The following is a 25009-nucleotide window of genomic DNA, read 5'->3' on the forward strand; positions in this document are numbered from 1 at the left end:
GTTCTTTAAGGAGCAGAGTAGGATTTGTAGGCAAAGTAGCATGTTTCAAACAATTGGATGAAGACAGAGTTTTCCAGACTGCCTCAGGAAGGAGATTGAAGGCATGCCCTAATACTACTGTGGTATTTGAGTATAGAAAGAGTATTACTCTGAAGAAGACAGTTTTCAAGGAATATCTTAACGTTAACTACAGACTGCTCTGTTGGACATTCAAGTGAGAATCATTCCAGGCAGAAGGGCATTATAAAAGAAGGGTCAATCATTAAAGCAAGCAAAGGGAAAAGTTCAGGCAAGAAGATGTGGGAAATATGAGAAAATAGGAATATTGACTATATCAATTGAGACACAAACAATCTAGAATCTTGTTGCAAGTGCCAAGACAAGGAGGATCCTGATACACCTATTAACACATTGAATATCAAAGACACAGGGTGATGTTGCAGTATGAAAAGGCAATCAAGTGAAGACTGGAGCCTCAACAAAAAAGAGTAAGTTCTGGAGAATCTCCCCAGGGCTTTAAAGTGAATCCTGACTGAAGTTAGGGACTGACAATTGTAGTCAGTAGATGAAATGCTGGCAATTTAGAAGGAAATAATATTTTACTTCAGTTTCAATTCAGAGTAAAACCTGATTTTTTTTCATAAGGAAATAGTCTTTCATATTCATATAAGTTCTATTTATATTTTTCATTAACTTCATAAAAGAAAATTAAAAAGAGAGAACACATCAGGAAGCAGAGATCCTTTATGAAGCATTTCAGTACTGTTTGATTAATGGTCTTCAGTTGTTATTACTTGGTGCAATTAAATTAATTGGGACTTAATTGGGGCTAAATATAAATGTTAAATTTATAATGCTCAGGAATTTCACTGTCATTTGAATTTTTGACTTCAGATACCCTGGCATAAAACTATAAGTTTTCTATTCAAGAAATATAAGCTATTGCAGGACAGAATTAATGTAAGTTCAGTTAGAACCATACCTTAAGTCACAGCTTTCCTTGTCCACTAATTCACCAGTTGCTGAGTCTTCTGACAACTTTTGGCAGCTGTGCCAGGTAGCAGGAGTTGTGTTTAGAACATTGACTGGCAATAACTCCTCACATTCAACAAAATGTGCCATGTTTTATGTTGCTGTGTTAAACACAGGATCTCTACACTCCACCACACTTGTGCACACTGGAAATAATCACTGTTTCAATCTAAAGTTGTCAGCAACAAGTTTTTCAGGAGCTCAAGTTTTAGATAGTTGTCAGTAAATCATTCCGAACTTCTCTTCCTTCTTCTTACAAAAAGGAGTGGAAGCAGAAGCATGTACCCCATATTATTACTCATCACAATGATATTTCTCTTCAAAAGGAAAAAAAATTGTTTTGGAGAAAAGTAGATCCGTATTAGTGTTAATTAAATTAACCTCCTGATTCCCCAACAGACATAGTGCCGATCACCACAGTGACATGAGGGAGAATGGGACACCTAGGTTTACTGCTACCTGCAAGAGTTGAAAATAAATCCAAACAGATAATATACAAAGTGCCAGCTTTCTCAGATGAGGATGAATAAATTGACAGTAAGATGGCTGAATGGGATGAGAAATATTTTCAACCACTGTTGTCAGGAAGGCAACTTAAGGAAAAGCAACACTGGCACTGATATTGTCAGAGGTCAGTATCACCTGTAAGTTATTTGTTGGACATTCCAATAAAAGTGAGCTCACTAAAATTTCCAGAAAGCCCTGCACTTTTACTTTACAAGAACTGAGCTTGTTTCCAAAATTTGAGATTACTTCCTTCTGATGCATTGTGTCTCTAATTTGGCCATTGTCTTGCAGAGCTAGACATAAAGACTGAGCAGTGCCTTTACAGTTCCCAGCTTTCCTTCCCCCCTCCAGTTAGAATCAGTCTGCAAGGATGGACCATAGAGGCAAAAGAAATAAATTTCTACGCTGAATAGTTTCTCCCGTTCCTACAGTTTAGTTCGCAGTTTTATTACTTTCACAGCAAGAATTCTTGTTTGTGGGTTCTGCCAGATTCCCCACTTGTGGTGGATAGTTTTCAACATAACAGTGTTTAGGTGTGGCTGGTCAAAGTCAAGCTGCCAAGTATAAAGTTTGCTGCAAGCTCCACACTTTCTGGATACTTCAATATACCGAATGATGCTGCTAGATGCTCAAGCTGCAGGAAACACAGCGCCCTAAGGGTTCTGTTTCACACCTAAAGGATCTTTTCAGATACTTGCAAACTCTGGGTTACAAAGATTACATTCAGCACTAGGATTAAAAGAGGATAGAAAAAGGCTTTCATTGTACACTACATCTTTGAAGCTTACAGGAAAGGTAAAGAACAAGCATTTTCAGCTTATCCTTCTTTTAAAATGGCTTCCCATATTCAAGTTACAGTAGATGCTTTCCCTGACAATAAGCTGCAAGACTATTCTGAGACAGAGGTGCAGGAGGGCAAGAGGCAAAGAGATGGAACACTCTTAATTTTAAGAGCTGTGTTATCAGAGAAACTTCCTCTAAAATGTAAGAAAGAGCATCACCACATTTGTTTCTTCAGGATTTAAAAAATCCCTAGTCTCTCTGTTAGAATAACTGGAGATGGATGAGGAATGTGTTTGGATGAACACTTACCTCCTCAAAATTAAACTCAAGCTATTGCTGAGTATAGCGGAAAATCGAATTTCAGTCTCTAAACACAAGTATTAGTAATTGCAAACAAGAACACATTCCTTCTGCTAAACCATTCTGGGGATTGGGTGGGGCTTCTTTTTTTTTGGTTTTACTTGAGAAATAAAAGAGAGTATCCATTTATTTTTCATTTCTTCCTGAATGGAAAAGTTTTTTGACAAGCACAGTATTTAGGCAAAGTACTTTTCATGAGTGTAAGAGACTGGTAAGCACCTGCAAATCATTCAACCAGACTCCTCAAAAGCTACCACATTTCACGCAGCAGTGACTTACCTCAGTTATTCAGTAACTTTTAAATCAACACAGAAACAGAGAGAGAGAGAGAACACCCAGCTAGGGTTAACACAGCATCTGTGCCATATGGGATTATTAAGCAGAGTCATTTGGTCCAGTAAGGGCAAGTTAACACGGGACCACAAGTGTAGTCAGGCTTATGAGTTACTGCTTTGCCTAGAGCAGCTCAAGTTATCCCCACCTGTCTCCCACGTATAAAAACATGCCATATTAACTCAGGAAGGTTTCCTTATTTCAGCTAGTTACTAGAGAACAAACTGAATTTAAATGCTTTCCTTCTCCTCCATAGGCAGTACCCAATAATCTCCACATCATATCTCATGTACATGGCTTACTTCCTGCACCTGCACTGCTCATTCTTATCCTCCTCCTGTACTAAAGAATGGTGACACGTTCTTATGACTGCAGCTATAGTCTCTTCACCTTCCAAGTTTTACTGTAATTATGATTTTCTCTATTGAAGTGGCCTCGAGAGCTTCCAACTGAGGCTGAAAGGCCCCCACTTCTGGAGCCATATGTGTCACACTTGCATATCAAAGACACACATCAAGTCTGAATAGACAAGCAATGCAAATGAAGCAGTGCACATCGACGGATGGACCTGACAATACCAAATATAGGTTAATACCAAATCAAGATCTCCTGCATCCCTGTCCCAGGTCTGAGTCACAGTCAGTGAATCCCACAGTGCATTTGGTTCTAACACAAACATTGGCAGCTACTCTCCCCCAGCACAGACTGTTTTTCCATTCACTATTTTATTAGCATAAAATCCATTAGCTGAGAGGAGGTAAGAGATAATGACTGTCAAGCATTGGGATCCGGTGCCTGTTGGCACAACACAGCTCTAATGATTTCATCTAAGGAAGAACAGTAAATGGCTTAGATTATCCCAAAGTTAAGGAGCCACATCTTCACACACCGCAACAGATTCTCCACTATCTTTTTGTAAATGTGCTCAGTTCACTGGGAGGAGGAACATTATAGTAGCAGCCAGGAGTTTCCACAATAAAAGCCTGTCACTGACCTACTTCAACGTCTCTGAGAATGCATTTCCCTTCTGTGGTCTGAATGGGGATTATTTGAGCCAACAATTGCTAAGTGATGACGATTCACAAGTTGATTGTTAAGTGGCAAGTGAAGTGCCTCCACTATACCTAATTTAATTCTTCATCTCCACTATTTAATCTACAATTCTTTTATTACTAAATTAAGGATTTAAGATCAGGACAGAGGGTCCTGAAATTCTGTGGCTTCAGCTTCTAGGACAGAATAAATCATTACCATCCCAGAAATGCCATCAAGCTAGAGTATGAGCAGATAATCAGCATTCATTTAGCAAAGCGAAACTCTATTTTCAGGAAAAATATATGGAATTTTAAGTTAGCATTAATGACAAGCAATATATCTTGAAATAGAAGTATAAATATAAGTATATACATGATCTATTTGAGGAATTTCCCTTCCTAAAACAAAATGATAAATATTGCCTTTTTACTACTTAGCAAGTTTGCAATATATGCACTCAGAAATCACTCCTGGCAGAGATTCCTCATTCTGGATATTTCTGTCAAAGCATCCTCCTTTTACCTGGAATCTTGTCCTTTCTGCAGCATAGACTTGGTAGTGAAGCATGGCTTGCAAGACTTTTTTGTGACCATCTGGTACCAAGCAGACAGCCCCTAGGATCTCCAGCACAGCAATCTTGGTCTTAATGTTCTCAGTCCGTAAGCTCTGGGATATGATGTTGATGCTTTCAGGATGGGCCAGGACATGAGCCCGTCCCTGGGAGTTGTTCATCAGTGCCTTGATACACCCTATAACGGATGTGTGGATGCGACTCTCCGAGGTCTCATAGTCCATGCTCTTCAGGAAGTTCAGCAAACAGCTCAGGCCATCCAGCTCAATAAACCTAGTCACAAACCTGAGAAGAGAAAAACCAAAAAAAAAAAAACCAAGTAGGAAAAACAAGGAGAGCAGACCAAAGGCACTTTATTCAAAAGACACCATATTATTCAACTCCAGATTCTTAAAAGCTGGCCAGTTTTCAGCCTAAATTCACAGAACAATTCCCAGGTATTTAAGAAAAACAAAGCAAACAAACCAAGAGAGAAAACATTGCAGCTAATAATGGTGTGTTACATAGTTTCAGGGTAATTATATGCTATCATCTTACACTTCTGTTTGGTCTCTGTGTTCTTTGTTGCAGTTACCACCAAACACTGCTGTGGTTCACCTCAACAGCTGCTGCATTTTCAAGGCTGAAGGGATTCTTTTGAATTGTTCCATCTTACATATGTGCTAATACACCCAACACACAGACTTGTCACCACACTTTCAGTTATGAGTTCAGATTACCTTGAAAACAATTTTTAGGCTTAGCTCTAACTTTCAGACAATGCTGCTTATAGGTTCCACCTCCAGGATTTGGGCACACTGACAAAGGGGAACTCATTCCCACTCTGTCTAATCACCCATACTGCCTTCACACTCCAATCTCATGACATATGTGTAGGAACATGTTATATTTAAAAGGGGCATGTTCTTCTGTAAATGGTAATGCTCCTCTGCTTTTGTTGAAAACCAGGGTTAAAAAATCCAGATGGGTCAATTTAGACCATGCAAAAAGCCCTTTAGAAAAATTACCAGAAAAGGATAGAATTAGATAAGTTAGTTCAAACCAATCATTCTAGCAATGTTTTGTTTGAAATTCCTAGTATTAAAATGGGGATTCAAAGACATGGAAAGGGTTGCAAATAATTCCCCTAGACTCTACACTATTTGCCTCCTCTAACATGTTGCTCAGGTAGGTACAGTTTTTGGAATGTCTGAATGCAAAACCATGTGCATCACACTTGAATTTTTAGTCTATAAAAATGTACACCAGCAATGATTTGTCCATGGCCACACTTTGAACAGCATAATATAGAAAGACACTTCAAGCAATTGAAAAGGTAGCTAACAGTTGCCAATTGTGTAACAAATTAAAAGTATCAAAATTCTGTGTCATTGCACTTTTACCCAGTCCCTCTTCTTCCCTAATGTACCATCTTTCTTTTTGTGTCCATGAGATGCTGTTACTTATAATCAGTAATAATGGAAACACCATACTGAAATACCAAATTTCACTGGTCTCCATTCATGTCCTGGTACAACAAGAGAAACCCAAACCATACTTCTGTTTCTCTGGATAACATGGATTCAACATATGTATGGTCTTTTGATAGTTACACTCCACACCACAAAGGAATTTTCAGAGCCTACCTGAAAGTTACACTCACTATGCTGACAGATTTGCCAAATTTCAGTTTATGTGAGCCAGCAATTTGACCAAAAAGATGGAAAAGCCTGGTGCATTCAACAAAGTTTTGGTCTGATGTTTGGCTTTTGTTCAAAACTGAATTTCAAAGTGACTATCAGAGTAAGGGCACACATAGGAACATATGCACACCAAAAATGAAAACATGACTAAACTGAACCCTGCTAAGACAATCTGCCAAGTTTGCAAGGTCTGACTGCACATTCTCTGGATGCATCACTTTGTCTACTCTAACAAATCATAGGAGTAAAAGACCCTCTCTCCCTCTCCAGGCTCAAGAGCAGCATCGACATTGCGCACCAGGTAAGTCAGCCAAACCAGTTAGTTATTCAAACTGATTACAGAAAGATTCAGATTCAGTTAAGTTTCTGCAATGCATTTGCTGCTAGCTTGACAAAGACTGAAACAAGTGCATTCATAGCTAGAAGAGTTGCTGCAAAGGATTTATTTGGAAAAAAAAATAAACACAAACAGCATGTTACTGAACAACAATGCAAATGAGTTCTTATCAATTCCCTGGGCCTATAAAGAGTGGAGTTCCTGTTGTCTCTACTATGGAGGGGCTACTTTAAATTGTCCTCCTTACCTTCAAAGTTCCATTCTATGCTTTATCTGTTCCCTCTGTCTTTTGGGGGTTGGGGGAAAGGCACAATTTTTTTTTCCCTGTTTTTTTTTTAACTTCCAGGGCTGAGGGAAGACTTAAGATGAATATGTTTCTGAAGTTACAGAGCAATACTGATGGAAACAGCCTAAGAAGCAGCAGAGTAAAAGGTGTCCTAAATGCACTTTGGGATTGAACACACAATCTTATGACAAGAGAAGCAAGGCACTACAATTTTCATGTATTTTCACCTGCCCTGATGACCATGTGAAAAAAAATGGTAAATGCACAAAAGTTACATTGTCCCAATTAAGTACAAACTCTCACTAAATTCACTGGCAGTGCAATTTTTCTAGGACTGTTAGGATGAGGTCATTGCAAAAAGAAGGCATGTGCTGGAAAGCGGTGTGTGTGACAAAACTTGATTAATGACATAATTTAAAACAATGTTGGGACTTTCCTGTACTATTCCTAGCCCAGAGAGCAAACAGTGAGGCGTGTTACTCAATAGCAAGAAAGTACCCTTCTATTTCAGCTGCAATCAAATTATGATTTTCATCTTCCTTTTTCCAAACACTTAGCTCCTTATTCTCCAGAAAAGCCAGAAACCATGCTGGGGGAGGCAAAAAAATGGCAAAAGCAGTTCCTGGCCCAACAGACACACTCAGTATGAGGATTTGCTTGGTGTGGGGAGGTGTGTGAGTATATGTCTGTAGAAGGTAGAAAAAGAAGTGGGAGTTTAGCCAACAGCCTGAGAGCCACAATCCTCACACTGTTTGTGTTGGTGCATCTGTCTGCCTCTATGCAGGTATCTGTGTGTATGTGCAAAAGCAAAGGCAACTTATACAAGTCAAGAACCTTCTTGCACACAGTACACAGCACATGTGTAACTAACTCCTGTCCTACCCAGCCTCTGTGCTGCAAAGTAAGGTCTTGTTCTAGACTGGGAGGTGTAAAGTTAAACATATACGCCAATGCATTCTGGCTAACACATTCAAATACTGAAATGCAAATAAAGCAGAGTGTGTTTTAATAGGTGCTAAACAAGCAAATTAAAGTCTAACCTCACCTCAGACTCTCACTTGACCAGTTTAGCACACTTTAAAAGGCAGGGCACCTCTTTGCCTTTCAAGTTTTAGAGAGTGCTGATCAGAATGAGTTAGCTAGCTCTAATAATAAACCTTTCATCCAAATACAGATGTGGTGGCCAAAGAGGAACTGACCCACTGATGGATTCCAAGTGTTGGGGGTACAGCTTCCCTCTAAGACTTGATCCAGCTCAAGAAAGACAAAAAGATCATATGCTGTGGGTGTGCAGAGAGCAGGATGTTCCCACCCTGTTAACAGGCAAGGCTACACTTCCCTGCAGCATTAGTTTTTGAACCAGGGGGCACACATAATCCTGATAACTACTGAACTGCTGAAAAATTCAGCATCATGGATTTTGCTTGCTAGTTGCATAAATGATCTTCTTCATTATGCACCTGGATGCAATATTGCGACATCAAACAAAACATAGCAGGAGGTAAATCTGAATAAAACAAAAGGAGAAATGCAGACAGTAAAAGGAATGAGTGATGGCTCAGACTAAAGAAGGTATTTTTCAAGGACTCCAAAAAGCAATTTTTTTCCCAGTCCCTTTTAAGTTTTTGCTTTTGCTGCACTTCTGAACTTCCATTTTGGGGCACTAAAATACCAAATGAAAAGCTCTTCTCCCACTGCTTCTGTCCAACAGTTTGTCATCACAATTGTTTATAGTTCTGAGTTTTTACAAACCTGTGAGAAAATGTGTTTCTTTACAAGATGCAGATGTAGCATTTCTGTTCTCTGTGGCTGGGATAGGACATAACCCATCAGGACATAACCTGGCTTTATTATTTTTGGGCAGCTTCTAGATACCAAACAAGGTGCACTTGCTCAAAGGGGACCACAGACTGCCCCAGGAATACTCCTATCCCATTTTCTACAAAGAGGATAGGAACTTGAGTTTGGATAGGTCTGCTTTATTTTTAACTGTTAGAACTGGTGGGTTGGAATAGAGACAGAGCTTAGAAATTACTCTGCATTATCTACTAGAAGAGACACAGTTTACAGTAAAATAAAACAAAGAGCCAAATGCATGTATTTTTCTTCTTTTGATCCCTCTGGATCAGAGAATTCAAGCAGAGGAGCCTATTGCTAAGCCATCAGAGCCCCTCTGTAACCTGCTATCACAAAGGGATTCCAGACAGTTCATCCTGTGTGAATTTAAGTCTCTATTTTCTTCAGAGGCCTGATGAATAGAAGTGGCAAAGAAAACAGGATTTGATATCCAAATTAAACTAGAAAGACTAGTATTTTGAAGGCTGAGGTATCATACTGCTTATGAGAGGGATTTGATGGAGCTGAGGGCCTCTCTACTGCAACCTTTCCATCAAGAAGAAATTGGCTTTTTGATCAGGCACTGGCATGCAGCCCATTTGGCAGCTAATGAATTGAGTCGCTGGAAATTAGTTGAGACACAGGACTTAACTCAAAATTTGGCTTGGCTTAACTGTTTTTTTTTTTTAAAGCCCCACAACCATCGCCAGCAATTGAGAAGACTTTATAGGGCAGCCTATAGATGCTTCTACTGATGCTTGTGCTTGTCAGGGTTATTACAAACAGATGAAGCAACAGGCTGCTGTCAAGGGGATCCAGCAGATGCAATACAGGTTGGAGAAGAAAAATCTTGCAAGGCTTTGAGCAAAAGAATCTGCTCAAATGCTCATTGCTCTTTCTTCTCTATTGCTTTGTCCTCAACAAGGAGTTTGGGCTGTCTATTCAAAATGACCCAGCAGAACAACCAATAGTGGCCACCAAAGTGTTTCAGCTGGACAAAGCAAAGAGGCCTTGCTGCTGTGACTACATTCAATGAAAGCTGTCACCTTCACAGAGCAATCATCAAACCAGCTCCACCTTAATGTAACAGTTTTGCTATATCAAGTTCCAGCTGCACAGGACTTTGGTTTAAAAGCCTGGAGAGAGTTGGGAGTTCGACAGTTGCCTCAGCTTCCATTTTAACATAGAGTCCAGCTGTGTTTTACTGTGTTCTCTGTTTTAGGACAGTGATAGACAGCATCAAACAGTCACTCTTGACTTAGGTCTCAGTATAGGCTACCACTTCTCTGCTTCCACGTTAAAAGCATTCACTCTACCTACATGTAAAATTACCAATTCCTGATAAATCTTTATGCTTAAAGAGCACCAGAATATGATTTTGTGCTCTTTTAAAGCCCATCAGAACAGGAAATAAACAGGAGGTAAAAACCAGAGAAGCTGCATGCAGTCAATTTTTTAAAGATTATGAAAGGGAGAAGCACAATCAGCACATAGCTCTGCAAGAAGTCCCAAAAAATCTTCACTTCAAGTCAAAGTAACTGCAATGAAAATTCTTTGAGATTATTTTCTGGGTTGCTTTTATTTATTTATTTCATTTGCTTGGGTAGGATCCCCTCCCCAAAAGAGAACTGTATTTGGTTAGGCATTACTGAAGTTCTCTGAAACTATGACTTCAGCATGGTGTGGGTACAAAAGTATTTGGCCAATATAAAAATCATTCAGAACTTTTTTTGATTGAGTGTTTCCTGAAATCATATCAACTAAAGTTATTGTTTCTCCCTGCTCTTCCAAGTGTTAAACTGAGAAGGTTTCTATGCTAGTTAGTTTGCTATTGTTCAGAGCTTTGTTCCCAGAAAAAGAAAGATGACATAACCTTCAAAGACAGTACACAATAAAGTCTCTTTACATTTTTCTGTACCACGGTTACAACACAGAATGAATGGGAAGAATGCCAAACCAGGTGATGTCAGATGGATTAGCTGCTTTGTACTAAACAGTTCACATTACTAAAGATAAGGGGAAGCTTAAATTCAAAGTTCAGAGTAGAGGCTGAGACTTAGCCCAAAGTGAATCAAATTACATGAGATGTGCAGGGGGCTGTGAAGACTAAAATCTGATCTGCATAGTCATTACCTGTGTTTGCAAATATCTGCCACAGATTTTTCACAGTAGACTTTGTCTTTTATTTCCCTGAAACTACATGTTTCAGCATTAGTGTGAAATTAGCTAGCCTGCCAGCTAAGCAGGCCCAGACCAGGGACTGTAGGGCTCTCTGAGGATTGTCTGAAACCTCAGAGAGGCTTGTGTGAGGTGGGACAATGAGGTTTCTGTCCTTGCCACTGCTGTCGGTGTCACATGTGACCATGTGGAGGCAGCGAATCGCGATGAAAGGCAAACAGCATTACCTCATAGGCTGCGTCCGCAGAGCTGTCTTCAAGTCTTCAACTATTTTATTTTTCATTTCTGTTTCTTCTTCATCGAAAGCATACAGAGTCTGCATCTGGTCACAAAAGAAGGTGGCAATTAGGAAAGCCTGAGCTGCGTGGAAGCTAAGAGACAGTCCAGGAATTATGAAAAACAATTATCCCGTCAACACATGCAGAGGTGCCTGCTGACCTCTCACTAGGAAAGCAGTGCCTCAGCTACAAAACTGAATCCAGATGAGGCTGTTCATGTGGACTGGCAGCAGCATATCACTTTGCCACACTGCCTAAACTAGGGTTCTCAGATTACCCCCCCAAAAATCACAGTTGCCAGCATGCCCGCAGAAAACTGTATCTAATTTGGAACAGCAATCTGCTGTTGATCTATGGATATGTGAGGCAAAGTTTGTAGGGAGAGGCAATATCTTTTATTAGAGTGACATGACTGAAGGGATTTGGGGTGGAGGGGAAAAAACCCCAAACCAGACTTATGTGTCAGGTTTCAAAGCATAAAATCTTCAAGTGACTAGAAAGCCTGCAAGTACCCTGAGTTACATTTTCTGTACATACAAGTTTGACCTTTCCTCCCTGTGCAAAGTATATCACCTGTTTTAAGATACTGGTGTTCCCTATACACTTTGCCCTTATTAATTAGGAACATTTACTGCAAAAAGCTAGAGCATCATAAGAATATCCATCCCTCTTTTTTTTAACAAGTAAACTGAAACACACAGAGCTTAGATCTCCCCCCCATATGCAGCTTGCAAACACTAGAGCTTGCAGTCAACTGGAACTGAAGTTGCTGTGGGAGAGTGTAAATTAAGCTGAGAGACAATGAGTAGAATACACACAAAAAATTATGGTTCTCAAAGTCAGACAAAGCCCTTAAAAAAGCAGTATATCAGTGGAAAATTAGGGTTCCAGATCTACACTCAGCACCACTGCAACCTTGTCATGTGAAGCAAGACTCTGCAATGCCCTTTGCATATATCACTCAGGCTCACAAGTCCCACGTGTGTCTTTTGAAAAAGTCAAGACTTAATGCTGGAAATTCTTAGCCTATAGCTATGTCTTCTTAGTCAGTCAAGCTGTAAAAGGAGAGGATAAATGACTCTCTTTTTGGCAGGACTTCTTGTGGATATCACTCAGTGGTATCTGGAAAGCAGCTCTGAACCTCTTCTCAAATGAATAACCCAATTAAGCGAGTATCATCTATCAGGGATCTGATATCGTACCTCTCTGTGGTGGAATATGAGTCGCTACAATTATGGCTCACCACAGCAAAATATTTCAGTCTTTATTTTACTGTTTAGCAAGCACCAAAGAAAACCTTTGTCTCACCAGAACCTCCTTTAACCTTCTCCATCCTTGCCACCATCCCAACACCTCACTTCCCCTGGAAGGGCTCCCACTGGTTTTGCAAGGCACGTGATGCCAGCACGTGTCGGATCCTGAGGGTGGTCACTTGGCTGCACGCCATTGCTGTCTTATGCTGAACAGCTGGCATGGGGAGATGTGTTTAACTCTAGGGCTCCTCTCTCTGAGCCATGCTAAAGTCAAATTCACTCAGTCACAGAGCAAGCTATTTCCTGCCCTAATGGAATGACAGAGCGCTACTGATGGAAAATGAGCTGATAATGTTTTATCTTTTGCCAGCATCCCCCGACAGCCAGAAACATAAATTGAAATTCTTAAGCCAAGCCATATATGATCTCCCTCTTCGAAAAATAAACAGAAATCCTGAACAAGCATTATGGATGGCAAAGTCCTCGGGTGTGATTTGGGGCTTGATTTGTATTTTCTTGGGTGACAGCCCATCTGGTCATCTTTCCTTTGGCCCGTAAATGCTCCTTTGAAAAGTTCCCGTTCCTCCAATGGCTTAATTTCTCCTCTGAGCCATTTTGGGGGGAAAGCAAATGGATGGTAGGAAGGCACTCAACAGTACTTCATTCAGAGTGAAAGAGGCCCATTTCCAAATGAAACAAATACAAATAATCCTGCCTTTACAACAGAGGGTGATTATGGAAAACCCCTTTTCTAAAGCTGCAGGCAGCCAAGAGCCCTTCATTTCTCACTCTTGTGAATGGCCAGGAATTCAAATCCTCATGTCCTCACTAAAGAAACTGGGTTTGCATTGTGAAATGGCTTTCTCAGCAAGAGTTATAAAAAACATAACTGTGCCTGGGAGACAGAAGGGAGGAAACTGTCATTATTTGAGTTTGGATTTCATTCACGTGGTTGACTGATGAATTGCTTTCCTGAAGAACAAACTGCACTCGAGGACTAACATCTGCTGGGCTCAGGAGGCAGACAGTTACCATCAGTTAACCAAAATACTAGGAAGGGTAAGCAAAAAAGTGCCAGGTCCTTTTCTGGTGCCTAAAAGATAGTGTATACATAGGGCCCTTTTTTCTAAGCATATTTAGTATATTTGAAGTTTTCCAGATCAAGTGTATCACCTCGGAAAGTACAGCATCTATTTACTTGATTTGCTAGTTAAAACCAAGAATTTGTGAAAGCAATCATTTGTGTGGAATTCTATATATAAAATTTCAGGTAGGATAAGAAATCATTTTGAAATTTTGGCTCCACTTAAAATGAAATATTTTAGTTTTTTTTTAAAAACGCTGATTTTTCCCACACCTTATTATAATGGCTAATCATTCTCCAAAACTACAAGGAAGGAAAATACATGATGACAGCATGTGGGGAAAAGAGAGAGAGAAAAAAAGAAAGAAAAGGCATAAACCATCATCAACAATACACTGTATAACAGACCTAATTTTACTTCATAGCCTCACATGTGTGAAATGAAAAAGATAAGATACAAAACGAATGAAGAGTGAAAAACCAACCCGGATGTTCTGACTTGTCATTATGGTCAGTTGAAATTCAAGGTGCACCACATCTCTAACTACATTAAGGCTGAACTAATAGAATAAATTATTATTAGAATAAATTAATTTGAAAAAAATATAAATAATAAACTATGAATAGATGTAATTTTTAAACAACTGAACTTTTATGCAAGTTAAAGTAACACATATGTCATCTAATTTAGAGGAGAAAGTTATCATCCACCTGCTAAATTCTGCTGAAATATATATATATTTTTAACCTCCTGTGAAGGTGCTCTGTGTTAAATAAATGTTTTCTGAGTCAAGGAAAAGGTCCTGGTTACAGCTGTATTTATTAATCTTGACCCATCTCACAATCTTGACCAAGCCACCTCTCCAGAAAAGCTGGATTTTCAACTACTGCTCACCTGAAAGTCTCTCTGTGAAAATGCATCCACAGCAAAGATCATAAAGCAACACAGTGCTGTCAGAATTTTTCCTCCCCAGGGAAGTGTGAACTGTGTTTATTTGTGCTACCAAGTAGTGTCAGGGGCAAGGAGGGCAGGAGGAGCACAAGGACATTTCTTTACATGTTATAATAACAGGGCAGATGCTCTATTTTTAAGAAAAGAAACTTCTGTGTTTTGATGAATCAGCAGATGACAATGACATTGATAATGGAAACAGTCTTCTATTGTGGGCAGGCACCCTGTCCCTATCCCCAGTATCATTTATAGCACATAGAGATCAGGGCACTAGACAAATTTGGAGGCCTCACTTTCTAAATTAAACATGATTAGCAGCTGTCCCTTTGTCTTAATGACTGGTCCAGAAGACAGTGTACCAATGTTCTACTGCCTTCCAGTCAGACTACCTGGGGTCTGGGGCAGTGCCTCCACATGCTGTGAATCACGCACTAGTAAAGAGATACAGTTTTAGACATTTGTTCTTGTGAGAATTTGGTATAAAATATGTAAAAATCTGAGAAGTCATAGCAACAGAAACAATTGTGGGAAGAGAACCGTGCATAAAATGCACGTTTTTTTGAACTGGATCAGGAATCTGTGACCTAAAGTGCTTCCTAACAGAGTGGTCTTAGGTTACAAGTAGGGAACGTCAAACATGTCAGGAATCACCACATTGCTCTCAAACATAATCTGTGAAGGGCAGATACAGCAGGGCTTCTGAGAAAGTGATCCTTGAGCACAGGAGCCCTGGTCCACTGAAATCCACAGAAAGATACCTAATGATATCAGCACAAAAAAGGTGCCATTTCCACTCATTCAGTGAGTAGGAGGAACATACTTGCCAAGCTATATATTAAAAATGGACTTCATAATTAAACAAAAGGACATAAAAAAGGATGTGAAAGACAAATATGAAAAGATTCTTATGTGAAGAATCCACAGGAGATGCAAAGATAAAATCTCACTAAAAGCAGGATTTAAGGCATTTTAAACTAACACTTCTGTGATTATTTCTACCACTTCAACTCCAGTATTTCTTGCAATATTTCCAATTGAAATATTGTAATACCTGATTTTGCCCAAGAGACAAACTGAAATACACTACATGTTGTCAGGAAGCAACATGAAACACGTTTTTCTTTCACAGCTACAAAGTCAACTCCACTTGGAAGCAGTTTAAAAAAATATTCAAAAAACCCACCACTAAATTTAGAACTGAAATTATATGGGACCCAAAAATAACTGTTTGAAAGTTAGAAATCTCAGAGGTCTAAATAATAATGAACAGAACATGTCTTTTAAAGTGTGTTGGAGCTGGTTCTTAGCTGGATTACTCCAGTTTTCCGCTGATACAATTTCAGCAAAATCGAGTCAACTTGGTTTCACCTGCTGAAAAATGAAGGAATCAAATGGTAAATCAGAAGCAGGCGTTTTAACCCCAGCATGTCTTCTCAACACCTTGAGCATAAGAGTGAATCACGAGTCTTGAAGCCAAATAAAAGGTTATCGATCATTCAGGCATTGGCATCCAGGCATGCAACCAACATTACCAGGGCTGGTGTTTATTGGTGCTCTTAAAACACGTTTAAAATTAGAAACATAGGCCAAAATATAGTCTCATTTCATGGAGCTGTTCCAGATTTGCAACAGTGGTGTATACATATTCACTCCAAGTTTACATCAAGATCATTTAAAGACTAACCCAAAAGTCACTGAAATCAATGGAAAAACTTCAGTAGATTCAAGAGGCCTTGGATCAAATCCTACCAGAAGTATTTGGCTCAGTAACACTGCAAGGTTTCATACCAATTTTTTTTTCCCCTTAATGGCCCTAGTTGAGTAAATTTGTTCAGTCAGGAAATCAAAGCAGAGTGTCATGCCAGTCACTAAAGCTCAATGTCTTTTCTAAAAATAAGTCCATATTCTTTCTATTCCCTTACTCTGCCTCATGAAAATACAGCACGAAGGTGATAGTTTTGTTTATTCACGACTCTCAGTAGAAAGGAGCTTTTCTTCTATCCTCTAAAGTGATTTTTTGTAGCTTGTAAATCTTCGGTTGTTTTACTCGGCAAGACATATTTTATCATGAGAAGTACATCATTACTGCACATTTAGCATCCATTAAGACATTAGTTTTATGAAATGATTTCATAGCTCATAACAATACAAAAAGCAAAGAGAAGTCTTTATTAATCTAAAATAAAAGCATAGGTAAACAAGTAAGGTGTACTACCTAAGATGCTAGGAACAGAACTCTTATCATCATTTTTGCACAACCATCAACTACAGCTGAGTAGACACTGCACACGAGTAATTGGAGGAAAAATTTGACTACAAGTTCAGGAAAAAAATCAAATTTAAAAATGTAAAATCTATCAAATCAAAGGAGATCAGTGAACACTATATACAGATGCTCTGATTCTGCAGTGACCAGCCTAACTGGATGTTTCGGAGGAAGAGACACAGTATACAACTATTGAAGAGGGACAATAAAAAAGGTTTTCCTCAAATACCTTCTTGGCTTGTATCTTATTTCTAAGGTGTTACAGCCTTATGCTCTTTTAATTATGTGCTCTTATATTACTGGATATTATCTTATATAAACAACTACCTTTTCTTTAATTCTTCTACTAAACTAAGAAACCAAGTGTTATTTTGTAGATTGGATACAAATCAACTTGAAACCATACAACAAAATATAACTTCACCTAGTTTTTAAGTAGTTGCTTTTTGCCGATTCATCAAATATTCTCTTCCATTTTCATTTCAGACCCTAATTTGGTTGCCTTCAGTGCTCAGTATTGTAGAAATAAAAAATGGAAATATTTATAGTGCTTTCTAATGCTAGAGCAGGGCTCTTTCTTAATCCTCATACTCTTCTTTTGGAAGCCCTATTTTAAATCATTATGCCTTTGGGCTAACATTGTTTTCCTTCGAGGACTTCTTCCTAAAGAAACACATCCCTGTGGTAGGAAATCTTCCCTGTTTAGCAGGAGAGGTAACTTACTGCTGCCATGGAATTGATGCGGTCAATGTAGTAGTCGGGCCAGCTGGTAGCAAGCTTATTAGGATCTTCTTGTTCCTGAAACAGAAAGTTAGGCAAGGTTACACAACATGACTTTACAGGATGAAAGCCACTCAAGAACCATCTGGGATTCTTCATTGCCCTGCTCTTTATTGTGTTATCTCCCCTGTATTCTTGTACAATGCACATGGACGTGTGGCATTTATTACAAACATTTCTGAAAGTGTAAAGTCAGCACTGTCACCATGGTATGCCAGATAAAAAGAATCCCTTTCAGCTCAGATTATTGAACACAGAAAAATAAAGTTTGATGGAGATACAGTTATTGTTAGCATCTAAGCAGCAAACCTCAGTCCCTTAAACATATTGTGTTTCCAAGTAGGACAGCCCATTTACAGATAGCAGGTTTACATTTTGTATCTTTATACTGACAGATCTTATAAATTATTTGGTCTCTCTACTGCTATAGTGATGGTGGAATTCACCAACAAAGAGGTTTAACAACTGCTGTGGGGAGGAAAAAATAGGAACCTGAAAAGAAGATAAAGACTGCATCATTTTGATGTAATAAACCAAAAGAGGTTCAGCCTGGACATTAGGAAGCACTGCTTTACCAAGAGGTTGTTCAGACACTGGAAAAGGCACCCTAGAGAGGTGGCTGATGTCCCAGGACTGTTGATTATTTAAGAAGCATTTGGACAATGTCCTTAACAACTTGCTTTAATATGATCAGTCCTGAACTGGTCAGGCAGTTGTTGTCAGTCCCTCCAACTGAAATATTCTCTTCAATCCTGTCCTAATCCTACCATATCATGTAAAGCCAAGCAAAATCTCAGAACATCCAAAGGAGCACAAAAGCATCCCCTCAGTTACAGCAGGAGAAGTATTGATCCTTATCTCCTTACCTCCCATGTAATCTACCTGAAATCATCTTCAGTAGGCTAATCTCAATCAACCTTCTAAAAGAAGACCGACACTGACTCAGGAACCAATTCTTTTTTGTTCCTTGACTGCTCAAAGGAAATTAGATTTCCTTCTAATGAATTTATTTATTTCTACATAGGTGTAAGTCATTGTTAACATGAGGATTGCTTTCCAAGATCCTCATCTCCCATTATAAACCAAGAGTAACTAACACTAACATTCCTAGCATATGGTAAGAGATTGAACCACTTGATTCATCCTAAGGATGACCAAAGGTGTATGAAGAATGTGGATCTTGCCAATCTTTTCTGTGTATGAAAGCTTACTCACACTAGAAAAGCTACCCTGGAAGATATACACAACAAAATTAAAAAGCATAGGCCTATCAGAGTACCTCAGCTATTCCTCCATTATTTGGTTTAGAGATGAGAAGAAATAGCTCTAACAGTTTTTGAGCCACATTCAGAAAACACCTTGGTACCTGAAAATTTCCTGCCAGGGTACATACCAACACACAACAACAATTCTGCACAACTCAAAATCTTCCTATTTTGAATTAAAAACAAAGTCATGACTGAGATTTGGATCTTCCCCTGTCTTTCACTGGATTTTCAACACGCAAACTGAAGGAACATCTCCATTCATGACACTGACAAAACAGCTTTGTCCTCATCCAGAGGAGGACTGCAGTGCAGACACAGGTCAGGTCAGTGTCAGGTCAGAAGTCTTTATTAATCCCTTGCACCCAACTGAACAGCTAGAAGAGCAGAAGAATTAAACAAAGCATCATACAGATGAATATTACTGTACCAAAAGTATAAAAGGTTGGCAAAGTGATAAGAGACACCAACTATATCAACAAACGCTATGCACACACCATGTACCACCTCATGATAATACATGGTGCAATTAATAACAAAGTGATGTTTCTCATATTAATTGAGAAGTTCTGCTGATTTTCTTTACTTCCCTTTCCTGGCCACAATAAGCAGGAATCAGACAGACCCGTATCTATGTTAAATGTTTATGTCTAGAGCATTATAGAAATATGCAAGTCCCTACCAACAGCCAGTCAGAATGGCCACACCTCATGTTTTTGGTAGACTGCCTTTTTCTGCCCTTTTCTGTGCAGAAAAATATCTAGTGGCAGCCACAACCCTGACAACAATTTCACACTTGGCAGACCTTAACCTCCCTTGCAAAAATCAATATATGACCTTGACAATGGAAAAGTAAATTAAAACATTCATCAGATAAATCCATCCAGCATTATTTTTATATGATAATCTTATCATCCTCAAAGAGAACAGAAATAGGGAGCTTATCTAGAAGTGTGAAGTAAGGTCATTCTGCAGGGAACCTGGCTGAGCCACCCATCTGAAGTGCAGCGAGTGCTCATGTGACCTTCTGAAATGTTTTTCTGCAGAGAATGATAAAAGTCCTAGTGACAACTATAATAGTTTGCAGAGTACACCTGACAAGAACACTGTCAGAACAGTCAATACATGTATTCTCTATATTTCTCCTGCCTTCATTCTGAATTCTAAATAAAGAAAGAAACACACATAAATTAAGGAATGCCTGAACTCATCCTTTCTCTTCCAAAATAAGCTACAATACTTCTTGTCCTTAAGATTCTTTAGGGGGAAAAAATAAGTATAAATGCTTGAATGCTACAAATAACATTTCTAGATATCTTCGTTAAACGTGCAGACTGAAAAGCATCAGGTTAGATACACTAGAAAAAAAAATCAGAATTCTGAACAATTTCCTACCTGAACCTAAAACACTAGAAATCTCACAATCAGAACCAATGACAAGAAGATTCTGATGCCCTAAATTGTATCTGTATATATGATTAGCCTGACAATGAGGCTAGGTCCTTGGTCTGAAATCTTAATCTAAGTCTTATTTTTTTTAAATAAAACCGGAGAAAAAAATTGTTTCAGTGGAACACAATGTGTAAGATTTTTTCCTCAACTAAAGTCCAGACAGAAGATGTACATTGCTGAGGTAAAAAAAAATTTAACAGATACCCCAGTAAGCAATCTTCACTTTCTGAAGTTGTTTTGGTCTGGAACCATATTAAGCAAAAGAGTCCATTCAATCTCAGCGGTCTTGCACACTCCCTGCTCACACCAGAATTTTATGGTTGTCAATGTGTGGTTTACTTTGCTAGGATAGATGATAATGTGGATAAAACCTGGCATTCTGTTTCAATATGAAGTCTCAGAAAGCTATTTATACTTGAGTGTGTAGATTTTTTTCCTGCCCCATGAAGTCATTAGACTTATTTACAGAAATCTCCTGAGTGACATTTTAACAGAGAGTCACGTTGACACCTGTAACATCAGAGCAGCTGGGGAAAAAAACCCAAAACAAATAAACATTTAACTGGCTAAATTATGTAAGTTCTGTCCATGCTAAAAGATTGCTGCACCAGGCTTTCTGTCAAGAAGGGGAAGATGAATTGAAAATAAAAAGCAATTAAATCTGTGGTGTGGGGTGCAAAACCAGGTTGTTGGGTTGCTCTTTTGTTGGCTTTTTTTTTTTTTTAACATATTCAGAGAAAACCTCAAGGCAACTTGAAGGTATTGGCAAAACCTTTCCCTTGCTCCAGGAGCAGAGAGAAGGGCAAAAAACCAACCAACAGAAAAAAAAATAGACCTTTAATATATAAAGCTGCATAGGTATCAAAAGCTGGAAACAATAACCCATCTGTATAAGGAAAAACATTAGCTGAAGGAATCTATTAAAGCAAAGCCTTCTTTTAGCTCCTTGAATAGTGTAAACATTACATTAAAAAACAGGCGTCAGCTTGTGCACTTTATAAGGGGCCATATCATTCTTCACTGAAGTAACAACTATGTAACTGCTGTGAAAACAGGATCTTGATACTATACAAGCCTGCAATATAGCCAAGGTATTATATAGGCTTTGACACTAATTTGGACAGGCTCCATGACTTGGTGGAAAGTGGAACTTATGACTTCATCCCAACTAGGACTTAATGGAGTTCTGCAAATATTTGGACCATCTGAACCAATCAAAAATGAAGGAAAATAAAGCAAAGTGTGCACAGCTCAGCTGATCCCAAAAGCCATTTCTGCAGATTCTGGGAGACCTGATCCATTGGGTAAGCTGTTCTTTGAGACCAGACACTTCTACAGGATCCCATGTCAGTGGGACAAGCATTTGCAATCCAAAGACTGCCATAACATATTCAAGCAAGCATTGTAGACCACTGCTTTTGTTGCAAAACTCACTAAAAAGAAGCATCTAACACTAGTGTTACAAAGATCATGCAGAAATGCCAGATATTCATCGCTGAGTGGATCATGAAAATGAAGACATGGTTTATATGGTGTTTTTCAAGATCACTGGGGTCTTGAAAGAAACAGCACAGGGAAAGCCTGTACAGTAACTGCCTGCATTGAAGCTCTTTTAGGGCAAGCACACTGGGTTTCAGTTTCCAGTGATGACACATTGCTATTTCACTCTGCACCAATCCAGCTCCATAAATATTGAGCAGCTCTCCAGAGCATGTCAAAGCATCCTCTGTTACAGATGTCACAGGACAAGCATGGGTACTCTTGGGATGACATCTATTCATTAGCAACACGACTTCCTTCTCAATCCTGCCTCTTCAGTAGGGCAGAGAGCTGACCTTACTGTTTTGCACTGCTTAGAACAGGATGGGAATAAGCCACACATCTGATGCTAGAAAATGTGGGTTTAAAACCTTTCTTGGACAGGAAGCCATGACGCTGTTCACTGAGCTCCCCTCTGTATCAATAAAAACAATGTGCAAACATAGATGAAGAATATAAAATGAGGCCACTGTGATATAAATTCCTGTCCAAGCTTGTTCACTGCATCATGTCCAGACACTGCATGCTCAAGTTTATACTGGGGTCACAAACAAGTGCATTTCCTTGCAAAAGCCACAGTAAGGTTAGTGTGGTTCCTCCTCTCAACAGCCTTCACACATCTCTCAAGTCCATTACAGAGCTGAAAGACGAGTTATTTTACCTGGTTTGAAAGGTCAGCACCATCACATATAGCTCAAAAAATATAAATCATGGAGTTCAAGTCATTACAAGAAACTTACAAAATTTAGAAAAAACTAAAACGTATTATTTTTCACAGCCCTGCATTTTTTTTTTCAAATTTCCCAATGAAAAACAATGGTAATTGGAACCCTGATTACAAATCAGGACTTTTTTTGGGGGGTGTTTGGATTTTTTTTAATGACTGTTGACTGAAATTTTAACATGACTTACATCAACTAAGATGAAAACTTTGCTGGATAAAGATTCTCAGGTTCTTGTTGAAGCCCTCTCACACTCTTCACAATAACAGCTTAGCTGCTAAAACGGTCATCTGAGACATGTGGGATTCAGACTCGTGTCCATGTTCTGTTTCAAAGCGAAGGGTGTGACCCTTGCTTTGCACATGAATATTTTGGCCCTAAAAACAAGGTGGGGTTTTTGTTTGCTTGAAGGGTGGAAGATGGTTATTACTGTTCTTCATTTCCCACAAGTGCAACTCTTTTCCCTTCAGAGATGTAAAGACTCAGCTCATCACAACATCTGCTATTAGTGCTGAATCAGTCTTGCATCACTCTGCACTGCACACTGACAAAGGTCCTTCAAGAGATTAATGTATTGGGTTTTTCAGTGTCTCTATCAGTGAGATCAGCAGAAACAGGAAAAATGGGATGCAGACAATTACACAGTACCCAGTTACACAGGAAATCTGAATTACAGCCAAGAATCAATCCACATAAGTTGTACTGCACTCTCATTCAAATCACCGTTCTCCCTTTTTTCATGTTTGACTTACTGACTTTCCTTCACTTTTAAGAAGTTCAGCTTTCAAAGAAACATTTACTTGTTTATTAACACACTGTCCAATCTATTGGCTATGTGGCAGTTCAGAGCAGCCAAAGTATCACAAATAAAAAGTGCTTTCATTAAAAGACACAAAATGTGTTTGATCTGCTGTGGGACAAAATGGTAATTCAGAAGTGGAGCTGACATGTGTCGAAGCTTTTCAGACAGTTTATGCCTCCAAAAAGCCAACCATGTCCCAAGAGATGCTAATTTTGAAACAGCACAGATCATAGGACTGAGCCATTCACTAGACAGATGTGGTCACTGCTCCATTTCTCAGACTTCATGACTAGCATTTACACAAATAGTCTCAGAGTTTTGGGAAGGAAGCTATATCCAAGCCTTTTAAGCACAATTTACCCAGATTGAGAAAAACAAACATTACTTCTCTCCCTGGAATTAAGCTATTGATGTGCAGATAATAACCCTTCTGCCACAAAAGCAGTCTACTGTGTTACTTACTAAAGAAGAATATTCATTAATGACCAGTTGGAGCATGCAACTGAGGAGTTCTAATTGCCTCTCACAAAGGTCAGGTATATCCATACATACTTACAGTTCATTGCATTATGACACAGAGGTATTTTCCTTAACTGATCATAGGATGTTTTTCTTCTTTTTTTTCTTTTTTTGCTTCATTTAGCCTGAGCTCTGGCCAGTAACTTGACAAACCTAATTACGACTTCTGATGCTGCTTATTAACAATTCTTTCAAAGAAATAATGAAAGGCTTCAGATTATTATTTATATTACAAAATACCTAATACTGTCAAATTGTAGAACTCACTGTCAAAAAATAAAGTATAAAAGTAAAAAAGGCATACATCTATGAACAATGAGGATTCCTGCTTAGAAAGCATTTCCTAATACTGAAAGAAGCTTCAGTTCTGCAGAAATTGACCAGCCTTTGAAAATTAAAATGAATCATTAGTAACTTTTGAAAGTTGGTTGGCTCTACCAGGTCTGTAAACCTTCCAGTCAAGTTATATATATAATTTTTTTGGTACTAACTATGCCATCTCTCACTTTTTTCTTCTTCCTGAGCACTCAAAGATACAGAATCTCCTGAAGTTGTACCTTATATACCACACATGATGTGTCATTTCCAACCTCCTCTAAAACTCAAAGCCCCTTCAAATCAATTATTGATTTTGATATCAGTCTATGGGTGATGAAGGCTATACTTTTATTTCTTGTCCTCCAGAAAACACAGGACATCCATTGCATATACACACAGGGAAAGTTTCTCACAGAAAATAGAGTAGCAAAACTGGCAGGCAGAAAAGTGGTCACTGCATTGCTTTGACCTGAAGATAAGAATTAGTGTTGTTTGAAACCTCATAATTCTCAACCACTGATTTTAATGTATATTTTAATGTAGTGTTTAAACCAAGATTAAGCTTACAATGAGCATTTCTGGGATAAGACTAACAATAGATTATTGATGGAGAGAGTCCTTTTTAAGGAACTTTATATTTTAGCAGGACTGTATAGTATACATCCAGTTTTAAGAACCCACTTACTCTTCTCTTTGGGGTCTTATCATTCTCCTCAATACAGATGAATGTAAACTTGCTGCCAGCACTGATTGCAGTAACCTCTTCTTATCACTTACAGATCATACAAGCCTGCTTGTCCTTCTTCAAACATATTCAGCCCTGCTATAGGATGAGAATC

At 38.8% G+C, this 25009-nt stretch overlaps 1 protein-coding gene across 3 annotated transcripts in view; it reads right to left on the reverse strand.

Moving 5' to 3' along the window:
- The window catches only part of DAAM2 (dishevelled associated activator of morphogenesis 2), a 209273-nt gene that overhangs the window by 60100 nt on the left and 124164 nt on the right, over nucleotides 1-25009 (reverse strand). For all 3 annotated transcript variants that reach the window (XM_071428219.1, XM_071428227.1, XM_071428211.1), the window contains 3 exons: nucleotides 17497-17571; nucleotides 11168-11262; nucleotides 4573-4906 (listed from right to left, as the gene is read on the reverse strand). In XM_071428219.1, the coding sequence (XP_071284320.1) occupies nucleotides 4573-4906; nucleotides 11168-11262; nucleotides 17497-17571 (504 nt within the window). The remainder of the gene's footprint in view (nucleotides 1-4572; nucleotides 4907-11167; nucleotides 11263-17496; nucleotides 17572-25009) is intronic.

Source organism: Agelaius tricolor, unplaced genomic scaffold, assembly GCF_023055355.1.
Source record: "Agelaius tricolor isolate 1412-34295 unplaced genomic scaffold, bAgeTri1.0.p SCAF_1, whole genome shotgun sequence".
NCBI lineage: Eukaryota > Metazoa > Chordata > Aves > Passeriformes > Icteridae > Agelaius > Agelaius tricolor.